The following is a 24,374-nucleotide window of genomic DNA, read 5'->3' as shown; positions in this document are numbered from 1 at the left end:
CGGGCTACCGGCATGTCTTACACGTGTTGGATGTAGGTTTGGCGGTCATAATCATCATGCCAAGTGTTTGACGAGGGCAAAAAAGGTGATGGAATTTGACGGGACGTGATATGACTAGTTTTTCTGTTCGGGAGTACCTTTTAGGCAGTTAAAGAGAAAATGGCTCTGTGACCGGTTAGGTTAATAGGCTTCTCGGTCAGGTTAGATCGAGAGTGGTTGGTATGACATGAGTACACAAGGGAATTAACCAGCTATGCATTGAGATCAAGAACTCCGGTCAGGAAGTAAGATCAATAATAGCGGTGGAAACTGGTCTGATACTACTAGTATAGTTAAGTAGATAATATTTGGGAGGAGAAGATATGCTTGGTAGTGGTAGATATGCATGGTAGTCAGGTTTACTCCACTTCACTTTTCATTTCTTTAGTTTTATACTTATCAAACTTTTGATTTCCCACTTTTTTTTTTTAATTGAAAAATGCACAAGTAAATGCATTTTCTTGTTTCGTTTCTATAGTTTTTTACATTCCTCCCATGAGTAAATGCATCTAGTGTCTTTTAGGCATTGTATAATTTTACAGTGTCTTTTAACCAAACCTCTTTATTTTAGAATTTATTAAAATCATCTTTTACATTTGTGGTTGAAGATATATAACTAATTTAACTATATGGATATAATTGAAAGATAAAGGGTTAGTCTCTTCTAATTTAATCAAAAGTCTCAATTTAATCTTATGTACTTTATATTCCGACAAAAAACAAGTGTTCAAACAAAAAAAAAATACTAAAAGAATATAAAAAATTAATATAAAAGACAGTAAACTAGCATAGTCACAAATTTATCATGTGAAAACGATAGGGGATGCCGCCCATGTTCCTATTAGTGGATAATATCCATTTTATAGGCCACCCCTGGGAAGAAGAAAAAGACTGCCACGCAATATTGTAGGTCTGCCTGATATATCATATATCATATATGTACTTCTTTATATGTGTAGTGTGAATAATTATAATCACTATTTGAATGTACACTGAGTAAATTTCACTTTATGATCTTAGTTGATAATTGAAAATACTGAGATTCAAACTCGTGACTTGTTAACATTTGTAATTTTAGTTATGTGAGTTGGGTTATTATCTCCATCGTATATATATGTAATTATTATATTATACAATGTATTAAAGTCGTCAAATTCAGAGCTGTTTGGTACAGCCACGGTTTGTAGGCCATGGCAGCATGCAGCCAACAGTAAGCCATGAAAGTCACCTCAAGATTCAAAGAAGAATGGATACATTCACAACTCGCCATAACCAAGAAACTCCCTCATATTTTATTTTCAGCCCGCAGTCACTGTCCAAAATAGCACACTAAGTAAATCTGTATAATAATTCAAGCAGGATAAATAAACTGGTACTAAAATTACATTTTATTCTATATGTGTATTTAAGATGCTGGTTAGCTGTCCTCACCACATCCCGCATAAAAGAATGTGTAGCGTAATGATGAGTTTAATGCTGTAGTTGACACGGAACTAGTTTAATTAAGAATTTAATGTTATAGTTGACGCGCGGGAAGAAATGTGTTGTTAATTTCGAAGTGGGAAGTAATGAGATATAGGTGTGAAGCAAATATTACTTTTTAGTAGAAATATAAAACAAGCTTGTTAATCCTGAAGATAGTAAAAGTGTTGGACACTTTGAGTAGTGAAGTAAAAAAATTGAGGAAATTAATAAAGTTAATCTTCACTTATATTGCTTTTATGCTTAGTAGCCCATCTTCTTACAGTTTCTTCTCCCTTTGTTGTAGAGAGTAGAGAGAGTGCATAGAATCACAATTGGCATTCGCGTTTGCGCCCTTGATTGATTGAAACAGATGCCGAGCACGCTTTACTTGAGCACTTCATTCCGGAATTTCGATTTTGAATCCGTTAGATAATCATATACATATACTCTGCTCTCGCTTCTTCAAAGCGTATTCGAAGCTGGAAAAAATGATCCCCGGGAGAAATGCTGTTCGTTCTCGGGTTCTCGCGCTGTGTTGCTTCCTGGTGTTGATGAGATTCGCAGAATCTCGAGTTGCTCCACGGGAAGGTGAGCTACAGAGAGTCCTTTCTCTTGAATTTCATTTCCTTGAGTAATCAAACCAATGGATTTAGGAATAGACAAGTGATTTTCTCGTTTTAGTGTATGTGTGTTCTGAGAAAAATAAGTTTTAGCTTTGTTTTTCCATACAAGTAAACGCCACTAACTTCAAACGATTTCTATAGTCATTTGAATGGGAGGCTATGTTATAGTACTGTATATGCAGATAGCATGGTGAGGAATCATTAATTCTAGGCTTTCTGAAGAGAATTTTTGCCTTTTATTTGTGGAGTTTTGCTGTGTTTTCATTTTGATGCTATGTGTTAGTAATGGTGGTGTTCATAATTTTGGGAAGGATAAATGTTTGTTGGAATGGTAGATTATAATTTTATTTTCTCCTCATTATCTATCCCCCTCCCCCTTTTTAATATTTGAGCAGTGATATATCATATATGTATGTTAACATCTACTTCCATCACTGTGTCTCAGTGGATGTTCTCCAGCAGATTGTCACTACCATGGGTGTAACAACTTGGAAGTTCAATGCGAGTTCATGCAATATTGAAGGAGTTGGGACAGCACAACCGCCGCCAAGTTGGTCTGAGAGCAATGTTGAGTGTGACTGCAATGTTGGGAATAGCACTGTGTGTCACATCGTTAAAATGTAAGCCCTCTTGATCTTATAAGCAAGTGCACTTGATGTTGCTTTAGATCTGATTTTGACTCTAGTCTGTAATTCTTTGTGTAAACTGAGTTTCATGTTTATGACCATTGAGCTTGCATGTGCGATATAGTTTTAATATGGGAAGAATTACATAAGATTAAGCCTGTGAAGTATAAGAGATTCAAGCCTCAATTTTTTTGATGCATCTCCAAAAAAGAATTAAAAAAAAAATCAATAATGTTAGTTATTCCCGGAATTTCTGATTGCAATTTCAGTTTTCTCTATCCACCATGACAGAATACTTCAATAACAAGTTCAATATTCTATAGCATTTTCTTGCAGAGTTAGAACTGAATGTAATTTTCGCTACTGCAGTGTGTTAAAAGGTTTAAGTCTTCCTGGTGTTCTTCCACCCAAACTGGTGGAGCTCCCTTATATCCAACATATGTAAGGATTTTATGCCACTGCTGCATTTGTTCATTTATTATTATTATTATTATTATTATTATTATTATTATAATTTTATTTGCATTTTTGATATGCTAAATATCAACAAACATCTGAAAGTTATCTCTATTGTTCTAGCGACTTTGCTTACAATTATCTCAGCGGTACAATACCAACTGAATGGGCCTCAACAAAATTGAATTTCATGTAAGCTCTTAGCTTTGTATCTTTTATGGCTGAATGATTTTCTGTGTATGTCTTCAATAAAATTCACTAACAGCCAGTTTCTTTTATCAAGCTCTGTGCTTGTGAACCGGTTGTCAGGGAAAATACCTAAAGCATTAGGAAATATTACCAGCCTCACATACCTGTATGTATTATCAATTGTTGCATTTATTTTGATGTTCTTTTCTCTCTTGGAATGTAAAATTGGCAGCATTTTACTCTTTTCCTTGTTACTTACTATTGTTTAATTAATTGTTTATGTTATTCTGCATTTCTTGAAATTTAAACAAAAATTTGAACCAGAAATCTTGAGGGGAATCAGTTTTTGGGTGCTATTCCTTCTGAACTTGGAAACCTCGTAAACTTGGAAACCTTGTAAGACGATTCTTCTTTATTCATTCTGTGCCTTGTATTTTGATTTTTGATGGATAAAAGTTCCTGAATGATTCCAACATTTCAATTCCAGGATGTTGTCCTCAAACAGTTTGGTGGGAAGGTTGCCTGCATCATTTTCTGCACTTGTAAATTTAACAGATTTGTAAGCACAGTTCGCATACTTCAGTTAATTTATTTTTTGTGTTTCAGGTGGTATGATTGACATTATATTGCTTTTTACAGCAGGATAAATGACAACAATTTCACCGGTCCAATTCCAGATTTTATAGGGAACTGGAAACAACTTATAAGACTGTAAGATCTTCATTTACCCAACTTACTCCAAATGTGTGTATAGTTGGTATGTAATTTATTTTGAATGAAAATGAAGGGAGATGCAAGCGTCTGGACTAGAAGGCCCCATTCCAGCAAATATATCTCTTCTTAATAACCTAATTAATTTGTGAGTACTCAACCATTTTAATATTGAAATACCTTTCATATTTACTCTTTGTTTTCCAGTAGTAGTTAACAGTTTTCATATTCTTATACAGGAGGATCAGTGACATAAATGGACCTAGTCAGGGATTTCCTGTACTGAGTAGTAATGGAGGCCTAGTAACATTGTGAGTTAGGACAGCTATAACCCTATGGAAATTGGTTTAGGCATTCATGTTCAAGATCCTATATTTGAGGCATTATTACTTTTTCAGGATATTGAGAAACTGCAATATCTCTGGAAAAATTCCCCCATATATCTGGAACCTGGCAATCCTTGAAACCTTGTAAGTAATCACACACCATTTGACAACATAAATGTTAACTTCTTTGGTATGCAAGAGTTCTCATAGCCCTTTGTTGTATAATATTTCATTTTTTTTACCACTTTAAGGAAGTTTTCTTATGTTCAATTTTTTGGGTTGCCTTTAGGTTGTTTTTTATCCTTATACTCTCTGTTATTTATTCTTTCCATCTTTTATGTTGGTTACATAATTTTTTATGGGCCAAACATATAGAAAATAATGGTTAACAAGAAGGATTTGAACCCACAACCTTTTGCCTGCTCTGATGCTATATTGGAATATGTGTTCCATCTCATCTAAAAGTTTAAGTTTACTGAATATACACCTTTATCATTTTGTATTCATACTCAGTGATTTCTACACTCCAAATAAAATTTAATTGGTCATTTTCTGTTTCTTTTCAAGAAGTTCATCTGCTTTTTCCTTACATTGACGTGTTGCAGAAGTTGTTTCTTCAATCTAGAACCCAAAGACATTCTACCATTATTTTCTTGTTTTTGTGCATTGCAAGTACATATGATTGCACTTCCTTGGGAAAAAAAATCATGGATTGAAGTAAATGACACTATTTTTGTGGGTTTGTTTTTTATGAAAAAAAAAAAGCACTTTGCTAATGGTAATGGTAATCTGTAGAATCATTGCTTTGCTGTAACCTAGTCAAGAATTGTGGCCCAACTGTTTGTTCAATTCTTTATGTGCAGTTTTATTGTCTTGACTAAATTGATCTTAACTTGAACTGTTTTTGTATAAAGGGACAGGTAATATATTTTTGACATTTCAGCAATTTTTGGTTTTCTATCATTCCTTGTTATTACTTATTATCAGGATAGACTTCCTTTGTCACTTTGTTTTATCTGATGCCTTGTTCATTAGCTGAATGCATTCCTTCTCTTATGCCTCCATTCCAACTTATGTTTTTCCTAGTTAACTAAGCAACTATAGACATGAGTACATGACTATTGTAAGATGCCCTAACACAGAAATGCACTAATACCTCTTCCAACTTTCCCAGGAAAGGATACTTTCTTCTTTTTTCTAAGCATATTATGTTTTTAAATTTTATGATCAGGGATGTCAGTTTCAACAAGCTAGAGGGCGGATTTCCAGATCATATTAGTCCCAGGAGTACTCTACAGTTTTTGTAAGGAGAAATTCTAAACTTTTGGCTTCAATAGACAGTATTTCAATACATTACTTGAGTATGCATATTGTCAGAAATGTTATTTATCATATTAAGAATTTCTTTGTCCTCCCTCCTTAAGCTTTCTTTGGTACTATGCAAATCAGTTCTGTATTAATGTCCTGATTTGTGTTTCTTGGACACAGGTTTTTAACCGGCAACCTCCTCAGGGGATATATTCCTAGTTCAATCTTAGTAACTGGACTGAATGTGTATGTTTATTATCTCTCCAATAATTTTCCATGTTACTGTCCTGATAGCAGACCACTAACAGGGGAATTATTTATGGTTATTTAAATGTAATTTTGCAGATTGTAGTTTAAGAAAATTATGAGATCATTTTACTACCTATACCCATGAATGGGCTGGGTGAATTTCTGCCTTATCTTTAGTATAAAGGTAGCTAACAAAATTGATAATTTGATTGCATGTGCAGTGATCTTTCCTATAATAACTTTACATGGCAAGGTCTTGATGGACCTGCTTGTCAACCTAATCTGTAAGGAAACTCTTTATTCCACTGTTATGTCCTTAACTTACGAAGTTTCTACTGATAAATATTCTTTTCCCCTAGGAATTTAAATATAAACATGTACAAGAGCTTTTCAACAGTAAGTGCACTGTAAGATTCTTATTCCCATTTTCTTTCATTGGAATTGTATTTTCACATCTTGTAGCAAAGACCTTATTCAATACACTTAAAACAATACTCCTTTTGTTCCATTTGATATGCCTTATATATTATTCATTAATCAAATCACCTCTTCTTTTTTTCAATTATTTCTTTTAACAATTTCTTATAATTTTCAAATTTGTTTGTTTTTTTTTAATAGAACTTTTAATATGGCTTTTAAATATATAAATTTTATTCAATAAAACTAAATTAAATATTACAAAAAATTAAATTATAAATAGCTGGAGTCAAACCTAGTTATCCATGTAAGGCATAAATTTTGGGACGGAGGTAGTAGTTTCTTTTTTTTTTTTTTTTTTTAACCTAAAATTCAAAACTGATGTTAATTGCTTCTTGATTTTTCTTCAACAGAAGAAGAGTTCTTCCATGTGCGGAGGAAGTTACTTGTCCTAGATGTACGTGTATTCTTTGTTGTTTTTTTTTTTTCCTTCTCATTGCAAACTGCATTGCTTGTCAGCTTGTCAGAAAAAGGATAGCAGAATAATTTCTTTTTAAGGCAGAATTCTGAAATAAAAGAAAAACAAAGGAAAAGTCTACTTTCCAATTTTCTTTTTTATTATTTTCCTAATATCACATACTACGGAAACTAACATATTTCAGTTGCCAAATATGACTTTGACAAGTAGCTATTTGTGTTTAATATTTTTTTAAGCTCTTGTGAAATACATCCAAGTTATGTCTGTGTAAAAGTAAATTTCATTTGTGGTCTCTGATATTCAAGCTAAGTTTCAATTTGGCTAAATGCTTTAGTCAATTCATTTTGATCCAAAATGTATGACATTGATTTCAGTTAAGTGTTAATGTAATTTAAAACCAATTTATTGACAAATAGATTAGGAAAATTTTGACATTTTATACAGAGTAGATATATTGTTTTGTTTTCCTTTTTCATACTTTTCAACTTCCTTATCTTCTATTTTATTTCTCTCTGCCACCCCTTATTAAACATCAACTTTATTGGATCTGCATAGTAATTAGAGATGTTCCTTACTTATATGTCAATAAATTGGTGTGAGATGACATTGGTATCTGATTCAAACCAATTTCATATAATCAAGATCGAATATAAACTATTTAAACATTTAGGGCCAAATTAAAACTTAATTTAAAACTTTGGGATAAAAACTGTACTCATCAGTGTAACTATGGAAACAATTTATCTTCCCCTACAGATGTGTGCTCTCTAAATGTAAATTGTGGTGGCAATGATGTTACCGTCAAAGAAAGAAACCGTGAAGTTTTGTATGAAGGAGATGCAAGTGTTGAAGGTAGTTCAGCTTCAAGATATTTCACTAGTGGCAATTATTGGGGATTTAGTAGCACAGGAGACTTCATGGATGATGCTAATATTCAGAATGCACGTTTTATTGTGTCACAACCATCACCAAACCTTTCTGAATTGTACAGAAGTGCTCGTATTTCTCCTCTTTCGCTTACTTATTTCCAGTATTGCTTGGAGAATGGGACATATAATGTGAGTCTCCATTTCGCGGAGATAGAGTTCAGAAATGACAGTACATACTACAGTCTTGGAAGACGTATCTTTGACATATATATTCAGGTTGTTTAATTATATCAACTACTTGTGTTTCTTCTAGTAAGTGGTTTAGATTTTAGAATGCTTATCAGTATCTCTATTTCAGGAAAAACTTGTTCGGAAAGACTTTAATATTGAAGAAGAGGCTCGTGGAGCTCAAAGGCCTGCTGTATTGTATTTTAATGCCAGTGTGACAGATAACACCTTGGAAATTCGCGTTTACTGGGCTGGTAAAGGGACTACGCGTATCCCTCTTTCAGGGCATTATGGTCCCCTTGTATCAGCTATTTCAGTTCATCCTTGTAAGTTTCTATTCCCAAATTCCTGTCTTTTATTCTATTTTGGTTGGTTGGATGGAGACTTGGAGTGGCTTTCTTTTCTTTTATTTTCAATTTTGGAGATCACAATTAGTCTACCAAAGTGGCATTTGCATAGGAGCATAGATAGTTATTCAACAAAAATGTGTTTTGTTGAATGTTTGAAACTGCATATGGTATAAAAAAAATAAAAAATAAAAAAAGAAACTGCATATGGTATATTTGATTTTTGCTCATTCTGCAAGGGTATTCTTCTTCTTCTACTACTTTTAGTAGAAAGTTTTTGTAATACTCGGTCTCCTTGCTTTTTAATTACCCCTTCTCACACAGTCTAACCAAGATCAACAACCATTAGGTGCGACTCCACTATACTATCAACAACCAAGGTATATATATATATACACCTAGAGGTAGCCAATAATCACGCATTCACGCCAAAAAATAAGTATCTGCCTCACATATTGACTTTCTTTTTTTTTTTTTTTTTTGTGGGACATATTGACTTTCTATCTACACTTTCTCCAGCATCAAACCCAATAGGAGGCCTATTATCTGACTGGAAATTACTTTTTCAGTTTAACTGCACCCACCTAAGTAATCTAAAGGAGTCCAGGAAAATATGTTTGTTCAAGCAGGAGTTTTCTAATTCTCTTATGTATATACCTAATCTCCCTGCTTCAAGAAGTTGAATACGTCTTCTTTCCACTTCCCTTTTTTCTTGATTGCTTCATCTCACTCATGGTGGTCTATAGCTTGTTATCTTCTATTACAAGGAAATCGAGCTATGATCAGAGGCAACTTAAAAAGTACTCCGTAATATCTACCAACTGCATGGTGATTTTTGCTTGTATTACTGAGCAGTAAAACAGACTTCGATTTGACATCTGGGCCTTTCCTCTTCTTATTTAATCCTGTTGAAGTTGATTTCCTGTAGTTTATTGAGATTATGGTGATTTCTGATACATGCACAAATATTTTTTACTACGGAGTATTTATTTATTTATTTGGTGGCAGATTTTAAATGTTCAAATGGGACCAATAATCATGCAAATATTTATATTATTGTTGGGGTGGTGGCCGCATGCAGTATCATTGTCATGTTTGGCTTGCTGTGGTGGAATGGCTGTCTACCATGTAGAGGAAGGCATCGTAAAGGTAATTCTTAATAAACATCACAGTTACTCGAAGCTCATAACTGAACTCTTGCCTGAATTGATGTATGCTGACATCACTATACATTTCCATGTGCAATGTATGCGCATTCTCCAATTGATACAGTAAGTGCAACTGTTTGAGACTTAACAGTTGTATCTACATTGTATGATATTGACATATCGTGATACTTGCAAGCACATTTGTTTTTGAACTTTTAAATGAATATTGTGTTTGTGGAAGAGAATGGGGATGTTATAATGGAAAGTATGATACTAGGAGTGTGCAGATGCTACATTTCTAAACTGATGTATGGTATTGAAATTAAGACTGATATCTGTATTCTTGACAGAACTGGCAGGAGGCGAACTGCAAATGGTTACTTATACTTTAAAACAAATAAAAGTTGCGACCAGAAACTTTGATATTGCAAACAAGGTTGGAGAAGGTGGTTTCGGTCCAGTATACAAGGTATGATCTCATTCTGAGTCTATTGGTTGCATCTCCCTTAAATCTTTTGTCAGACCCTGACGAAGATCTGGTGTAGGGTCGGCTTCCTGATGGCACTTTAATAGCAGTGAAGCAACTCTCCTCCAAATCGAGGCAAGGAAACAAAGAATTTTTAAATGAGATTGGAATGTTTTCTTGTTTGCAACATCCAAACGTTGTTAAGCTTCTCGGGGGCTGTGTTGAAGCGAACCAACTACTTCTTGTATATGAATACATGGAGAACAACAGCCTTGCTAATGCTTTATTTAGTAAGCTCTCACTAAAGTCGGAAATTTCCTCAGTAACTACAATGTCCTAGAAATGTACATTAACATTTCAATGGCGCTTCTTTTTTTTTTTTATAAATAAATTCAGAGGACAATCAGTTGGTCTTGGACTGGCCGACAAGGTTAAAGATTTGCATTGGTGTTGCTAGAGGTCTGACCTTTCTGCATGAGGAGTCCAGCCTCAAAATTGTTCATCGAGATGTTAAAGCTACAAACGTGCTGCTTGATAGAGACATGAATCCCAAAATCTCGGACTTTGGACTTGCTAGACTCAATGAAGACGATAAGACCCATATGAGCACTCGAATTGCAGGAACAGTGTGAGCTTTACTCACATCATGAAATAAATACAAATGTCATCGTTACTTTGAGTCTCTCGTGATGATCAGAATTCTAACTCGACTTACCATTTCTTGTTGACTCCAGAGGGTATATGGCACCGGAATATGCACTTTGGGGTCACCTCACCTACAAGGCTGATGTCTACAGCTTCGGGATTGTACTTCTGGAAATTGTTAGTGGACAGAGCAACTCTAACTACATGCCAATCGAAAGTTGCGTTTGTCTTTTAGATTGGGTACTATTCTCTTCACTCCTATTTTCTTTAATGAAGCCTAGTCTGCATATTTTTGCTGCTTTTCCAAGTAGAATAGAAGTATAGCACCCCCCCCCCCCCAACCAGCACCAGCACATGCCCTGCACGCTTTCTCAATCCCTCCAATTTTCAACCATGCTTATAAAGTTGTATATTTCAGGCCTGTTTATCGCTGCTAAGTGGGAATCTGGAGCAGTTTACCGACCAGAAATTGAATTCTCATTTCAACAAAGAAGAGGTCGAAGGGGTGGTGAAAGTAGCACTCTTGTGCACCAGCGCAACTCCAACACAGAGGCCTATAATGTCAGAAGTTCTGGGCATGCTTGAAGGAAGAATCAGTATTCCAGCTGAAATCCCAGAAGCTAGTACATGCACAGACGATTTGAGGTTTAAGGCCATAAAAGACTATCGTCGAGAGAAAACAAAATTCTCGAATGCTGCTACTGGAACCAACTCTCAGATCTCCGGCACTGATTACTTCGAGTACAATCCAGAGTCACCATCTCGACGTAATCAGAGTGAGATTAGAGTCGTGCCTGAGAATCCCGCAACTTTCTGAGAACACCCTGCTGAACTGCTGAAGTTTGGTGATCTGCTCTGCTTTTTCTTCAAAGATGCTGCAGCATATGCAACCTTGCATGCTTCATAAACCTGTAAAAGGAGACTTCTATTCTTGAAGTTGATAGCTGGTTCCAGCTATCCTCTTCTTTTATTTGCCTTTACATTATAAACTCCCAAAGGCTTCTTATTTATCTAGCTTATTAAATAATTAACATCAATTTGTGTCTAATTTTGCATGGTTGTTTATGTTTTCAAGAAATTTCTATAGTGTTGATAGGCATCAATGCCGTTTGTACCAAATAGAACCATACATGATTGCACTGTGTAGTATGAGAAAAGGTGTTAATAGTATTCGATACAATCTAAAATGCATTCATGGTTGTATCCATGCAAAAATGCATCGGTAATGATCTGTACAAATTCAATTTGCAAAGCATATATCGTGATTATCTATTGATAGTTGTTATATTCTGTGGTCGTTGTTGGTGCTCTTATTTGTTATTGTCAAATTGATTTTCTTAAAAAGAAACTTAGAGTGGAGTAGTGTCATACCTATAAATCTTGATAAGTCAATTTTGTTGGTAATAATGTAGCAGATGTGAACAAATAAAATTTGATCTCTGGAGCACGTCATATTATTATGTCATGTGATATCCTATTTGTTGGTCTTACCTTGTGGGATAAGCAAATCTGCAAATCACCGCTGTTTGATTCAATACAGGATGCTTGGTAGTCGATGCAATGGTGCTTTTTATAGATTGCAATATTATACGGAGTATATATTTTTACTTATTATTATTTATTTATTTATTCTTAGAAGGTGTTTTATACTTCCCCCATCAATTAATTTTTTTTTTAAAAAAATGTTTTAAAGGAATATATTTGATAGAAATAATTTTATTGGAAAATTAATTACATGTTTAGTGCTATCATGATTATTAAATCAACAAGAGTCAGTATTGACTCCACTAAGGCTCGAACCCACCACCTCCCGTATAAAGGGAAGAGTTTGATGCCACTGGACTACAAGGTCCTTGGCATGTCATGTTATAATTAATTCAAAAAGCATAATAAATCACAATATTTATTTTTCTTAAATTTTATTTCTTAAATAAAATTTAAACATATAGAGAGAACTTTATTTTATGAAAATACATTTATCATTTTAATATTGCATGGATGGTGACTTTCCTTCAAGGTCAGACGTGCCGCTGGACGTCACCGTGAATGGGGCGTGCCGTGCACATGCCACAAGACTAATATTAAAAAATTTATGAATTGATCACAACTGAGTATACACCTTTCATCATGGCTATGAATTTAACTCATCATAAAAGAAAAAACTCAACTCCAACTAAGTTGAGTATACGGTTGACTTGATAACTACACGATTACAAGTTCTACTTGAGGAATTTAGGGTCACAAGACGGTCTATTTCCTTGTCGGGATTTATCCAATGCACTATGATCACTCATTCTGCCCCGCCCCGCCCATGTCATTTGCCAAATTATGATCCACACATCTAGCTGTATGGACCATAATTCAAAACGACGTCATTTTGATGTTTAAAAAGAATTTATTGTTTCACGCAAGTGTTAGAAAATTGAACATTATGAAATAAGATGATGTATTTTATGAGTTAGAATAATGTATTTTATATATTAAAATAATTAAATAATTAATATACTTTATATGTATTATTAGAATAATAAAATTTATAAAGTAAGGTAATGTATTTATGAGTTAAAATAATGTATTTTATGTGTTAGAATAATATAAAATAATTTACTTTGTTTTTAGACCATGGTCGACACAATAATGATTGTGTCCTTTCCCCAAGTATAAGGCTGCGTATTTGTCGTTAACAAATATTAAGTTGGCAGTTGGCACTAGGGGTGGAAATAGGCTAGGCCGAGCCAGTCTTTAGAAAATTAGGCCTGGGCTTGCTATGGAAATCTAAAGCCTGGGCCTGAGCCTGTATGTAGGCTTTTTTTTAGGCTCAAGCCTAAGCCTACAGTTGACCTGGTCTGGCCTAAAGCCTTTTTAAAAGCCTATTTAACATATAGGCCTTTAAAAAGGCTTCAAAATAGATCCTAAATAGGCTTTGAACCTATTTAAATAGGCCTTGAACCTATTTATGGCCTACATTTTAAAGTATACCTGTAAAAAATTTAAAAAAAAATACCTAAATTCATATTTCATAATGAATGACAAAATCATAAGTTCATATTTCATAATACAATATCCAACATCACAAATTTAATAAGTAAAAGTTTGTAATACAAAATTCAACAATGTATTGTTTACTAATTAATAGTATTACTACAAATCTATAAATCCTGCAAGCAATTACTAGTAGGCTCATATTACATTAATATTACTACTTTACTCATTGCTAGTAAACTGTAAACACTAAACGACTAGCAGAATTATTGCTAGTAAATAGTAATACTAATTATTAGCAATTTAGCATAATAGCAATAGTAACTAGTAATATCTAACACTGTTTACTAATTAGTAAGTCGTATTTGGGATTTGGGTATTGGAAATTAGGGTTGTAGGTTATATATATATATATATATATATATATATATATAAATGTAATACATAATAATTAAATATTAAATATAAATATTATAATATATATATATATAGACTAGGCTTGTGGGTTTGTAGGCTAGGCTTTTAAATATAGGCCTAGGCCTGTTTAACTAAATAGTCTTCTAATTAAACTTAGGCCTAACCTTTTTATTAAATAGACTAAGCCAGGCTAGACCCTAAGTAAGCCAGGCCGTAGGCCCCTATGAAGGGGCCTGGCCTATTCACACCCCTAGTTGGCACATGGCTTTCATAAAAATCAATGGACTCTCTCAACTGTACACTGTACTCAATTTCTCATGCCTGCGTGTTGACTTAGCTTCTTGTGCATTGCGACAAACCGTATCAAGTGTGTATTACGTAGGAATTTTTCTTCCATGAAACGACATTTTCCGTTTTGGTAGTCTGATCTAATCTTTGGCGGGGCACATTATTAAATTCAGTAATCATTAATATAGTCTTCTTCTTCATCTTCATCTTCATCATCCATTCGTTCTCCATTTCTTCACACAGGTGTTGACTGCATTTCTCAGCTCGAAATTCGAATACCATGCTCGTCTTCATCTTCTTGCTGCTCTGCTTTAAGCCTATCGGCATTCGAGCTCAAACGCCAGCTCTTCCTCTTCCAGATTCTGAAAGTAAAAATGCTTTGCTCCTTATTCGCATTTTTTTTTTTGTTTTTTTGGTTTTTGTTTTGCTGGGAGGCAGTGTGATTGATTAAGAAGTTTTCTTAGTTCAAATTTAGTGCATCAATGATGATTGAAACAAATAAGCAGCCTTCATTCTTTGATGTGATTCGAGAATGTGTTAAGAACCTGTGTGGATTTAAAAGGATCAAGTTAGGTTTAAAAGCCATTGGAGTTTTTTTTTAGTACTGCTGACTCTATTACATGTTCATCTATACTTTCTCGACCTGTTGAAGCACAAAGATGGAATATGGCCTCCATTGGAGTTTATTTTTACTGAGAATTTGTCTTGATTAATTTGGAAATTTCAGGGAATGCTCTTAGAGAAATAGCTGATCAGTTGGGGAAAAAGGGCTGGAATTTGAGCCTGAATCCTTGCGATGGGGACCCAAGCTGGAATACCCCACCACAGGATGGCTGGCCAATCTATCAAAATTCTGTTCTTTGCAATTGCACATATTCTGATGGTTTCTGTCATGTTGAAAGCATGTTAGGTTCTTTCTTTCCTTTTGTTTTTGTAAAATACGAAGTGGTTTACTCAAATGATGATGGCACATTGTTTTGCCCCGATTATTTATCGAATTCTTATCATTTCTTTTTTATGTAAACACTAAACAGATCGCTTACAGCTCAGGATTTAGCAGGTGTCCTTCCGCCTTCCTTGGCAAAGTTACCATTCCTCAAGAACATGTACTGAGATTTTCCTGCTCTAGTTGGATTTGTCCTCGCCTTTACTAAAATCAGATTATGGTTTTTGGTTTTCTTGATCAATATATTTTCGTTTCCTGCAGTGTTCTTACACGCAACTATTTAAGTGGGACAATCCCTCCTGAATGGGCATCTATCAAACTGGAAATAATGTGAGTTGCACCTCTTTTTACCTATGAAACAAATGTAAACCTTTTTTTTCTAAACAATGTTAGCCAAATGTGGTTTTGCAGGGTTGTTGCTATCAATCGATTATCTGGACCAATCCCAACATATTTGGGAAATATAACCACACTAAGAACACTGTAATCTCCCTTGCTCTTAGTCCTTGCAGATTCATATATTGTATCTTTATTTTGAATTCTTTGGGGAACCTCTTTTATGTGATTTGAAATTTGATGACTTTTTCAGGAGTTTGGAGAATAACATGTTTAATGGAACTGTTCCACGGGAACTCGGGAATCTTGTCAATTTAGAGAGATTGTATTGACTTTCAATCATTAAGATTTTTCTAAGTGCCTCAATTAGTCAAATTTGGTGTTCATATTCTCAGTTTCTTTTGTCATTCTGTGTTTTTTGGGTTGATTGCAGAGTTCTTTCTGCAAACAATCTCACTGGTGACCTTCCGATAGAATTGAATAACGTCACCGGTTTGACACAACTGTACGTTCATCTGTCTTAATTTTCCCTTTTAGAAACCAAACTTCTTCAGTTGTTTTGATTTAAGTGTCACCAATATAGTAGGTTGAGCCGAAATAACTTCACTGGGAAATTACCTAGCTTTCAGGCTTGGACAAACCTTCAAAGCTTGTAAGCCTTTCTACCAACATTTTCTACTTCAATGAACTGAGACTTTTAGATGTAACTTCTGTTTGATTGGTGAATGATCTGCAGAGAGATTGAAGCAAGTGGTTTTGGAGGACCGATACCTTCAAGCATTTCTGTATTGACGAATTTAACTGAACTGTGAGTAAATGCTTTTCAAGCCACTTCAAATCCTTGTAATGTTAGCATGGTCTATTATACTATGATATGCACTGATCATGCTTATTAATCTTTATAATATAAAATGGCTCTGCAGAAGAATCGCTTACTTAAATGGAGGAGACTCTGAGTTTCCTATGGTAAAAAATATGACGAGTCTGACTAAGTTGTAAGTGACACTCTTTACTTCCTTAAGCAATATATTAATGTTTTACAGCTTCCATAATCTCAAAGGAAATGATTTGTTGTTGTAGGATGTTGAGAAGTTGCAATTTAATTGGGAAGATACCAGATTATGTGGGCAGTATGACACCATTGCGTAATCTGTAATTCTACCATTTATAGTTGCTTTGGTTTATCCTTTTATTTTCTATATATATAGAGAGATTATCAAAGATCGCATTGGGCTATTCTTCTATCTATCGACTAGGTTTACCAATATATCCAGGGTTGATAATCTTAATCCTGTTTTTATAGAATTCAGATGCATCTTTAAGTGTTAAAAATAATGTGAATTAGGTTCCCTTTTACTTGTCACAAATACAAGAAATCATTTAAAATATGGATTGCTAAAGTTGTAAATGGTACTCACATGCATCTAGACTTTGAATAATGCCATCTCTATTTGCCTACCTTCTAACTTCTAAAATTCTGTGTTTGTTTGGAGGATTGTTCTATGTATTGTGGCTATCATTTCCACTGATACAAAAGAAAATTATTGTCTGTCTAAGATGCATTTTTTCCTTTCCACAGGGATCTGAGTTTCAACAATCTAGAAGGTGAAATTCCAAGCCTTGGTCTGTCTAATATGGAAGTGATGTGAGTACCAAATCAGTAAGGACCACTTTTGGTTCATCTTTTCATACTTGATTCTCTTCATTCATGTCCGTCCTGCTTGAAATTCTATATAGAATATTAGAATATGCAATTCTTACCAAATAAAATGATGTCCATTCTGCTAGGTTACTAACGAACAATTCTTTGACTGGGCCAGTCCCAGAATGGATGCAAAATCGAGACCCCAGAACGTATGTTTAATTATATATCTTTAGTTTATCTTTCCTTGTGTTTGTTATTAAGCATCTTTTTGCTAATTTCTTTTGTGTCTCAAGGCATCCTCTAAGTAGATGTAAACACCTAAAGGTTTCATTTGCAGACAAATAGACATTTCTTACAATAACTTCAGCGAGAGCTCTGTCCCATCAACTTGTCGTGAGACCTTGTAAGGCCCGGGCTTCACATGCATATTCTTCTTTTCAGCTGGTTAATGTAGAAAATATATTCCTAACGACCCTTTTATTCTGTTGTCAGCAACTTGTTCAAAACCTTCAGTGAGTGGAATCATGCGTAAGATTTAACTTCATTCTGAGGAATTAATGGAATAGAGATTACTTTTCTCGCTTTTCAGTTTTGTCTGGTTCTGACTATATTTTCTAATTTTATACAGAGAGAAGTGCTTGAGTCCTTGCTCAAAGGGTAAGTACCATGAATTATCAGCCAGTGCCTTTTTTCTTTCATTCAAAAATTTAAAATGACAAACAAACATATTGTTTATTTTGCTACGTTTCGAATTAGTATGCTTCATTGCAGAGGACACAATTCAGTCTTGTTTGACCTTTTTGCAGATTGGTATAATTTCCATATAAATTGTGGGGGTCCCAAAGTTGTGATTGGAGAGACTACTTTTGATGATGATCAAGACTCAGCAGGTTCTACAAAATTTGCCCACCCATACGAGAATTGGGTTACCAGTAGTACAGGAGACTTTTGGGATGTAAACCGTACCATTTCTGACTATACAGCAAGTAACGTATCTGTTATCAAAGGAAACGAAACTGAACTTTACACAGCGGCTCGTGTCTCTCCTTTGTCATTGACTTATTTTGGACGCTGCTTGGCAAATGGAAACTATACCATCACTCTCCACTTTGCGGAAATCGTTATAAGAGATAATAGATCATTCGAGAGTCTAGGAAGACGGTTCTTTGATGTTTATATCCAGGTGAAGTTTTATAGGGTACAGAATTAAATAAGTCATGAATGTTTATGCAATATACTCAAGTTGTTGAAATGCTTGCAGGGTGTACGAGTCTTAAAGGACTTTGATATTAAAAGTGCAGCTCGAGGAGTCGATACACCCATAAAACTGAAATTTAGCGCACCTGTCACAGACAAAACTCTAGAGGTGCGCTTTTACTATACTGGGAAAGGAACACAAACAGCCCCAGTCAGAGGAAAATATGGTTCTTTAGTATCAGCCATCTCTGTGGAATCCGGTAACATTATTATTCTGAGACTTGGTTCTTTCTCTGATATAGTTCTCTCTATCTCTCTTTCTTATGGAAATTTATTTAATTTTCATGTATGAGATTTATTGCAGAAAAAAAAAAAATGTCTTACACCATTGAACTTGTTCTTCTGCTACAGATTTTGATCCTCCAAATCACAAAAAGAAGACTGTCATTATAGCTGTTTCTGTGGCAGCTTCATTAGTTGCTATTCTCGTAATTCTTGGTATTGCTTGGAGAAGAAGATACTTAAAAAGCAGAATTTCAAAGGAACAAGGTGGTGCCCACAAATGCCCTATATCTCTATATTTTACACAGGTCATACTTGTGTCATACATACTATGTCATGGATATACATAAAATGTTGAAATAAATCAAGACCTTGTGGCGAGCCCTAGTGGGGGTGGTATTGACTCTTTGTACTTCAGTAGGTTAATGCTGTTTTGAACGGGCAGTGATATTTTAAAGTTTTTGAACAGAACTAATGGGACTTGATCTTAAGACTGGCTTCTTCACCTTCAGACAAATTAAAGCAGCCACTGATAACTTTAGTGCTGCAAATAAACTTGGAGAAGGTGGTTTTGGAGCTGTTTACAAGGTATATTAGGATTCGAATTTTTTGTAATTTTCCTATATAATTCCTTTTCTGTTTCTTTGTGCCTCGATTAGACTGTGAGAGTGATGGATTCATACACAAATGGTCTTACCGCCTTTTGTTTTCTTGTGTAATAAACAGGGCACACTACTAGATGGCACCATAGTTGCTGTTAAGCAGCTTTCATCCAAGTCGAAGCAAGGAAACCGTGAATTTGTGAACGAAATTGGCATGATCTCTGGTTTGCAACACCCAAATGTGGTGAGACTCTATGGATGCTGTATAGAAGGAAATCAACTTTTACTCGTGTACGAGTACGTGGAGAACAACAGCCTTGCCAGAGCTCTATTTGGTAAATAATGACCTGTTTTCTTCATGTTTTTTTCTCCTTAAAATAGAAAACTTGAGGTTGGAAGGATATAATACTCTTGAACCCATTTTCAGGCATTTCACTTTCACAATTTCTTACAGGTCCTCAAGAATCACGACTGCAAATAGACTGGCCAACTAGGCAAAGAATTTGCGTTGGCATAGCTAAAGGTTTAGCTTTCCTGCACGAGGAGTCGGCTCTAAAAATTGTTCACAGGGACATCAAAGCTGCTAATGTACTTCTTGACAAAAACCTCAATCCAAAAATTTCGGACTTTGGTTTGGCCAAACTTGATGAAGAGGAGAACACCCATATCAGTACTAGAGTTGCAGGAACAATGTGAGCTCAGATATATTTATCTTATTGAAAACTTAGTGTTCCTTTGGTTATGAAGTATTACCTCTTTTCCATATGGTTCAGATTGCCTTTTCTTCTTCATAACCTAATCTTTTCTCCAGTGAAGGCTTCTAATGTTCACTGTTATTGGATCTTGCTATTATGGCCATAGTTCCATTATATATCTTAGCTTCGTAGTCACTATCTGGGAGTGTGCACTGGGCAAACCCTGCCTTGTGATCTTAGTTGGTAAAGGATCACAAGAAGACAAACCAGTCTAGATTGTCCATAATTGACCAGCTCAAACCAAGAAGGCCAATAGGTTGCTCCCACTTGGGTCAGACTTGGAACCTTATACTAGTTACCAAACTAACTAACAAACCCGACTAACTTAGCTCGGTTGTCCCCTATATATCTTAGCTTTATACTGCAGCCTGCTTATTATATGACAGTAATCTCCTCTTCCTCTTGCAGAGGATATATGGCGCCCGAATATGCATTATGGGGCTACTTAACCTACAAAGTAGACGTGTACAGTTTTGGCGTTATGGCCCTAGAAATAGCTGCAGGGAAAAACAACATGAAGTTTAGGCCAGATGAGAGTTATGTTTGCCTACTTGACTGGGTGAGAAACTGATCACTCTTTACACCATTTTCTGCACATCTTCTTAGCTTACTCTCATCGTGCTTATTTTGCAGGCCCTCGTCGTGCAAAAGAAAGGGTCTCTGCTGGAGCTTGTAGATTCCCAGTTGGGATCAGATTTAAACAAAGAAGAAGCAATCAGAATGATCAAAGTGGCACTGATATGCACTAATCCATCGCCCGCGCTAAGGCCAACCATGTCTGCAGTGGTCCGCATGCTTGAAGGTGAGGCAGATGTTAATGATCTTAGCTCGGATGCAACTATGTATGGAGATGATCTCCATTTTCAATCACTCCGAGAAAAGTATGATGAAATGCAGTCTAGGTCAAGTGAGAGACATAGTTTTTTTCAGTCATCTAATGCAAGAACAGGAGATGCCCCTTCTTCAACCTCCTTCTAGTCAGAATCTTTTTGTCTATACTACATGCTAATAATACTGCAGTTTTGTTTTGTTTTGTTTTTTTTTTTTTGAGTGTTTTGTTTTGTTTTATTAATTATCATTTGTTTTTGGTAAGTAAATATAATAGTTTTAGAGAGATTATAGATTGTTTACAAATGAGGACTTGGTCAAATATTAAATTTTGTATTTATGACATGGCAAGATTTGGTGTAGAGTAGGTGGTATATACTTATTTGGCATGATATATATATATATATATATATATAATTAACCCAGTAGTTTGGGCTAGTCACTAAACGGATTACAAACGTAACTGCAAAAGTTTAGATGTTCGAATTTTTTTTCAATATAGAGGAAAAAATCGGGGCCTAGTGTTCACTAGGAAGTAGGAACAATCATTCTCTTGCAGGTCACACCCATCAAATCCTCATTGAGTGTTTCCAAGACATCTTGCAAGGGTATGTCAAACTCGGTCCAACTCTCGTGAGATTTCGTGACCAGACTTGCTAACTCAAGTTTAAATTAATTTTATATTGATATTAGTTCAAGTTTAAATTAATTTTATAGTGATATAGTTGTAAGGATGCAAAATGACATAAAAATTTCAAAACAAGAATTAAAAAATTTGTGAAATTTAAAATGAGGTATAAAAGTATAAAGTAAGTCAAATTATTCAACCATCTCTTTCTCCTTTTTTCCAACAAGGGTGTCCATGTAAACAAAGTCCAAGATTATTTCAATTTTCAAACTTCTCAACAACTAAAAGATTTTGTTAACTATAAAGTGTTAAGGGGAAAAAAGAGAGAGCATATTTTGAATCACAACTATAGTCACGTGAATTTATTCCATTTTTTGCCTTGGACTATAATGACATTTTCTTTTTAAGTTTTAATTTTAATTTGTTTTTATTTTAATTATCAACTTTTGAATATTATTCAACTTTTTTTTTATTTTAAAATGTCAAATACCTTTAAATGCGGGCACGATTTTTGTGAAAATTTCAAAAAGTGAAGATATTTTAGATATTTAAAAGTAAACGCGAAATATTTTTGAAAGGCATAAATTTAAAATATGATAAATTAAATTTAAAGATCATAAATGCAAATGTGATAAATGCCAATAAACTTTGATTATAAATGAGTATGCAGTATTAATTAGAAAAAGTTTTCAAAAATTTATTTAAAAATAGAAGACAACTAACTACTTTGAAATATAGTTGTATAATTTGTATTTGTTAGAATAATAAAGAGAATAAATACAAAGTCTTCAATTTTTTTTATGGGTTACAAGCAAAATGTAAGTTATAATAATCAAAATCGTCCTTCGACTATACCATAATTCACAAATTATTTTTCAATTATCAATTTTACCAAATAAGTCTCAACTATTCAATTATTACTCAATAAGATCCTTCGTTGAGTACCTTATTGAGTAAAAATAAAATAGTTGAGGACTTAATTTGGTAAAGTTGATAGTCTAGGACTAATGTATGACTTACGACATAGCTGAGGGACGATTTTGGTTATTAGCTCGCTATTATTTAAGGGCCACCACACTAGGAAGACACGAAAAGCCGGTTCAACTAAGAGGATCTTGGTAAAAATTAAACTTGTCTTTGAGAGCGTGTACTGAATAAATTTTGCTTAAAAGGAAGGTAGTTTAAATAAATTGTATTACGAAAATCGTGTGTGATGAATTTACAGAGACTGTGTTGGTAAGAATCAAACTTCTGAATTGAGATGATTAAATAGAATTATAGAAGGTTAGATGTATCTACATCTGAGATTTTGAGTTTATTAAACTTACAGTTATTATATTTGAGAGATTGTTGAGAAATGAAAAAGGAAAAAAAGAAAAAGAAAAGACTAGTCAGCAGCTGGGCATCATCATCACCGATCCCCAAACAAGACAACGCGTTTCTTGCCATTATTACAGTCAAAAGCTTTGCATTCAACAAACAGCCCATCCAAGCAACTCCAAGTCTAAAGTCCAACCGCTGACTAACTCCCCCCTTCTCTCAAAACCCAATTTTTACAAAACAACCTTCAAACTACCATCACAAATCCCCAAATGAAGAAGCTGCAGCAGTACTACTACTACTAGGTGGAAGCAATTGATTCAGATTTGATGGAGAATTTGATTACAACTCTCTGCAACTCAATCCAAGCTCTGGGTAGAGGATTCGATGTCACCTCCGATATAAGGCTGTTGTATTGCAAGGGCGCTCCTGGGTCTCGCCTGGTTCATCTGGATCAACATCGCACCAAAACTCTCAACCTTTATTCTGGGGTTTTGATCCCTAATGTCTCCGCTGATATTGAGTGCTCTAGTGGGCAGAGAACCACTGAGGCCACTCCTGTTTTTAGCTTCCATGAGGTCTGAAATCCAACCGTTTTATTGGTTTGAATTTCTTCTCTCCCGGCTTTGGGCTTTCCTTTTTTCTTTAATATATTCTCCCAATTTTAATTTATCATTTATAGATCCTGATGATTGCAATGTTTTCCCATTTTGGGTTCATCAGTGTTGAAGATAAAGTTCATTTCTTTTTTTTTTTTTTTTTTTTAAAAATTGATGAATTAAGTTCTTTAATTTATTAGATTCAGTCTTTTAGTGTGGTTATGGTATGATGATTTGAGCATTGTCAAGAAAATAATACAAAATGAGCTTTCCTTATGAGTTTTCCTTTATCATTATTTTTAGCTTTTGGTTTCCCCTCATACTCTGTATGTGCTTGATAAACTTTGGAGCTGTTTAGATATATGTATGATTGTGTTTTTCTTATTTCTATTTTTTCACTTGCTTGATTTGGCTTTTCATCCAAGTCACTGACATTCTTTCATAGGAATCTGTGGTTTGATATAAAGCTACTCTACTGGTTATTGGTTAAGAGATCTAACAGAATTCCCTTGGTGACTGAATTTGCAGATGGCTAAATACTTCAATGACATGTCTAATATACCTGGACAGATTCCGCTAGGGAGCTTTAATGCCATGTTTAACTTTACTGGGTCTTGGAAACTTGATGCTGCAGCTACCAAGTCTCTTGCGATGATTGGATACATCATTCCGCTTTTCACTGTCAAACTAGTGAATTCGGAGTCTTTAGTTTTGCGTGATGAAATCAAACGTGCTGTTCCCTATTCTTGGGATCCAGCATCCTTGGCGAGGTGAAGTATTTGTAATAGCACCCAACATTTGGATATTAAAACGTAAATGGATGAAATACATGAATCTGCTTTCTTTAGGGTGCATCTTCATATGTTGCTAGTGATTTTAGTCTACATGAATTTTATGCTTTTTTTGCCTCATTCCAATTCAGTGTGTGTGTGTGTGTGTGGGGGGGGGGGGGGGGGGGGG

General features: G+C 34.7%; 3 protein-coding genes across 6 annotated transcripts in view; all 3 read left to right on the top strand.

The window, feature by feature from the left end:
- The first annotated feature begins 1,783 nt into the window (after positions 1-1,783).
- Positions 1,784-11,861, top strand: LOC116032479 (probable LRR receptor-like serine/threonine-protein kinase RFK1). 2 transcript variants are annotated; one of them, XM_031275067.1, is made up of 24 exons: positions 1,784-2,091; positions 2,572-2,746; positions 3,122-3,193; positions 3,332-3,400; positions 3,492-3,563; positions 3,722-3,793; positions 3,885-3,956; positions 4,037-4,108; positions 4,185-4,256; positions 4,348-4,419; positions 4,507-4,578; positions 5,666-5,737; positions 5,923-5,988; positions 6,213-6,275; positions 6,351-6,398; positions 6,822-6,865; positions 7,643-8,031; positions 8,114-8,309; positions 9,339-9,479; positions 9,829-9,947; positions 10,024-10,234; positions 10,341-10,572; positions 10,679-10,829; positions 11,008-11,861. In XM_031275067.1, exons 1-24 carry the CDS (start codon positions 1,992-1,994, stop codon positions 11,404-11,406), a joined length of 3,051 nt encoding a protein of 1,016 aa, XP_031130927.1. In that variant the 5' UTR covers positions 1,784-1,991; the 3' UTR covers positions 11,407-11,861. The 2 variants fall into 2 exon arrangements, with proteins under 2 accessions (XP_031130927.1, XP_031130928.1); XM_031275068.1 differs by lacking the exons at positions 6,213-6,275; positions 6,351-6,398 and having other exon boundaries at positions 1,785-2,091.
- A 2,476-nt stretch (positions 11,862-14,337) lies between these two features.
- On the top strand, positions 14,338-21,226 carry LOC116032837 (probable LRR receptor-like serine/threonine-protein kinase At1g07650). 2 transcript variants are annotated; one of them, XM_031275562.1, is made up of 25 exons: positions 14,338-14,406; positions 14,520-14,644; positions 15,004-15,181; positions 15,311-15,382; positions 15,484-15,552; positions 15,634-15,705; positions 15,812-15,883; positions 15,992-16,063; positions 16,142-16,210; positions 16,295-16,366; positions 16,482-16,553; positions 16,639-16,710; positions 17,138-17,203; positions 17,347-17,412; positions 17,541-17,606; positions 17,696-17,731; positions 17,832-17,860; positions 18,010-18,386; positions 18,465-18,660; positions 18,812-18,949; positions 19,152-19,270; positions 19,409-19,619; positions 19,739-19,976; positions 20,448-20,598; positions 20,673-21,226. In XM_031275562.1, the coding sequence occupies exons 2-25, from the start codon at positions 14,557-14,559 to the stop codon at positions 21,015-21,017; spliced, it is 2,946 nt and encodes a 981-aa protein (XP_031131422.1). In that variant the 5' UTR covers positions 14,338-14,406; positions 14,520-14,556; the 3' UTR covers positions 21,018-21,226. The 2 variants fall into 2 exon arrangements, with proteins under 2 accessions (XP_031131422.1, XP_031131423.1); XM_031275563.1 differs by lacking the exons at positions 14,338-14,406; positions 15,004-15,181 and having other exon boundaries at positions 14,418-14,644.
- A 1,674-nt stretch (positions 21,227-22,900) lies between these two features.
- The window catches only part of LOC116032449 (MACPF domain-containing protein CAD1), a 4,960-nt gene continuing 3,486 nt past the window's right edge, over positions 22,901-24,374 (top strand). The window contains exons 1-2 of one of the 2 annotated variants that reach the window (XM_031275015.1): positions 22,901-23,393; positions 23,943-24,184. In XM_031275015.1, coding sequence (XP_031130875.1) covers positions 23,145-23,393; positions 23,943-24,184 — 491 coding nt within the window. In that variant the 5' untranslated portion in view covers positions 22,901-23,144. Of the gene's footprint in view, positions 23,418-23,942; positions 24,185-24,374 lie in introns of both variants that reach the window. The other variant, XM_031275016.1, reaches the window with a different exon arrangement.

Source organism: Ipomoea triloba, chromosome 10 (genome assembly GCF_003576645.1).
Source record: "Ipomoea triloba cultivar NCNSP0323 chromosome 10, ASM357664v1".
NCBI classification, from domain to species: Eukaryota; Viridiplantae; Streptophyta; class Magnoliopsida; order Solanales; family Convolvulaceae; genus Ipomoea; species Ipomoea triloba.
Note: the sequence above shows the minus strand (reverse complement) of the source record. Positions and strands in the feature narration are given on the sequence as shown.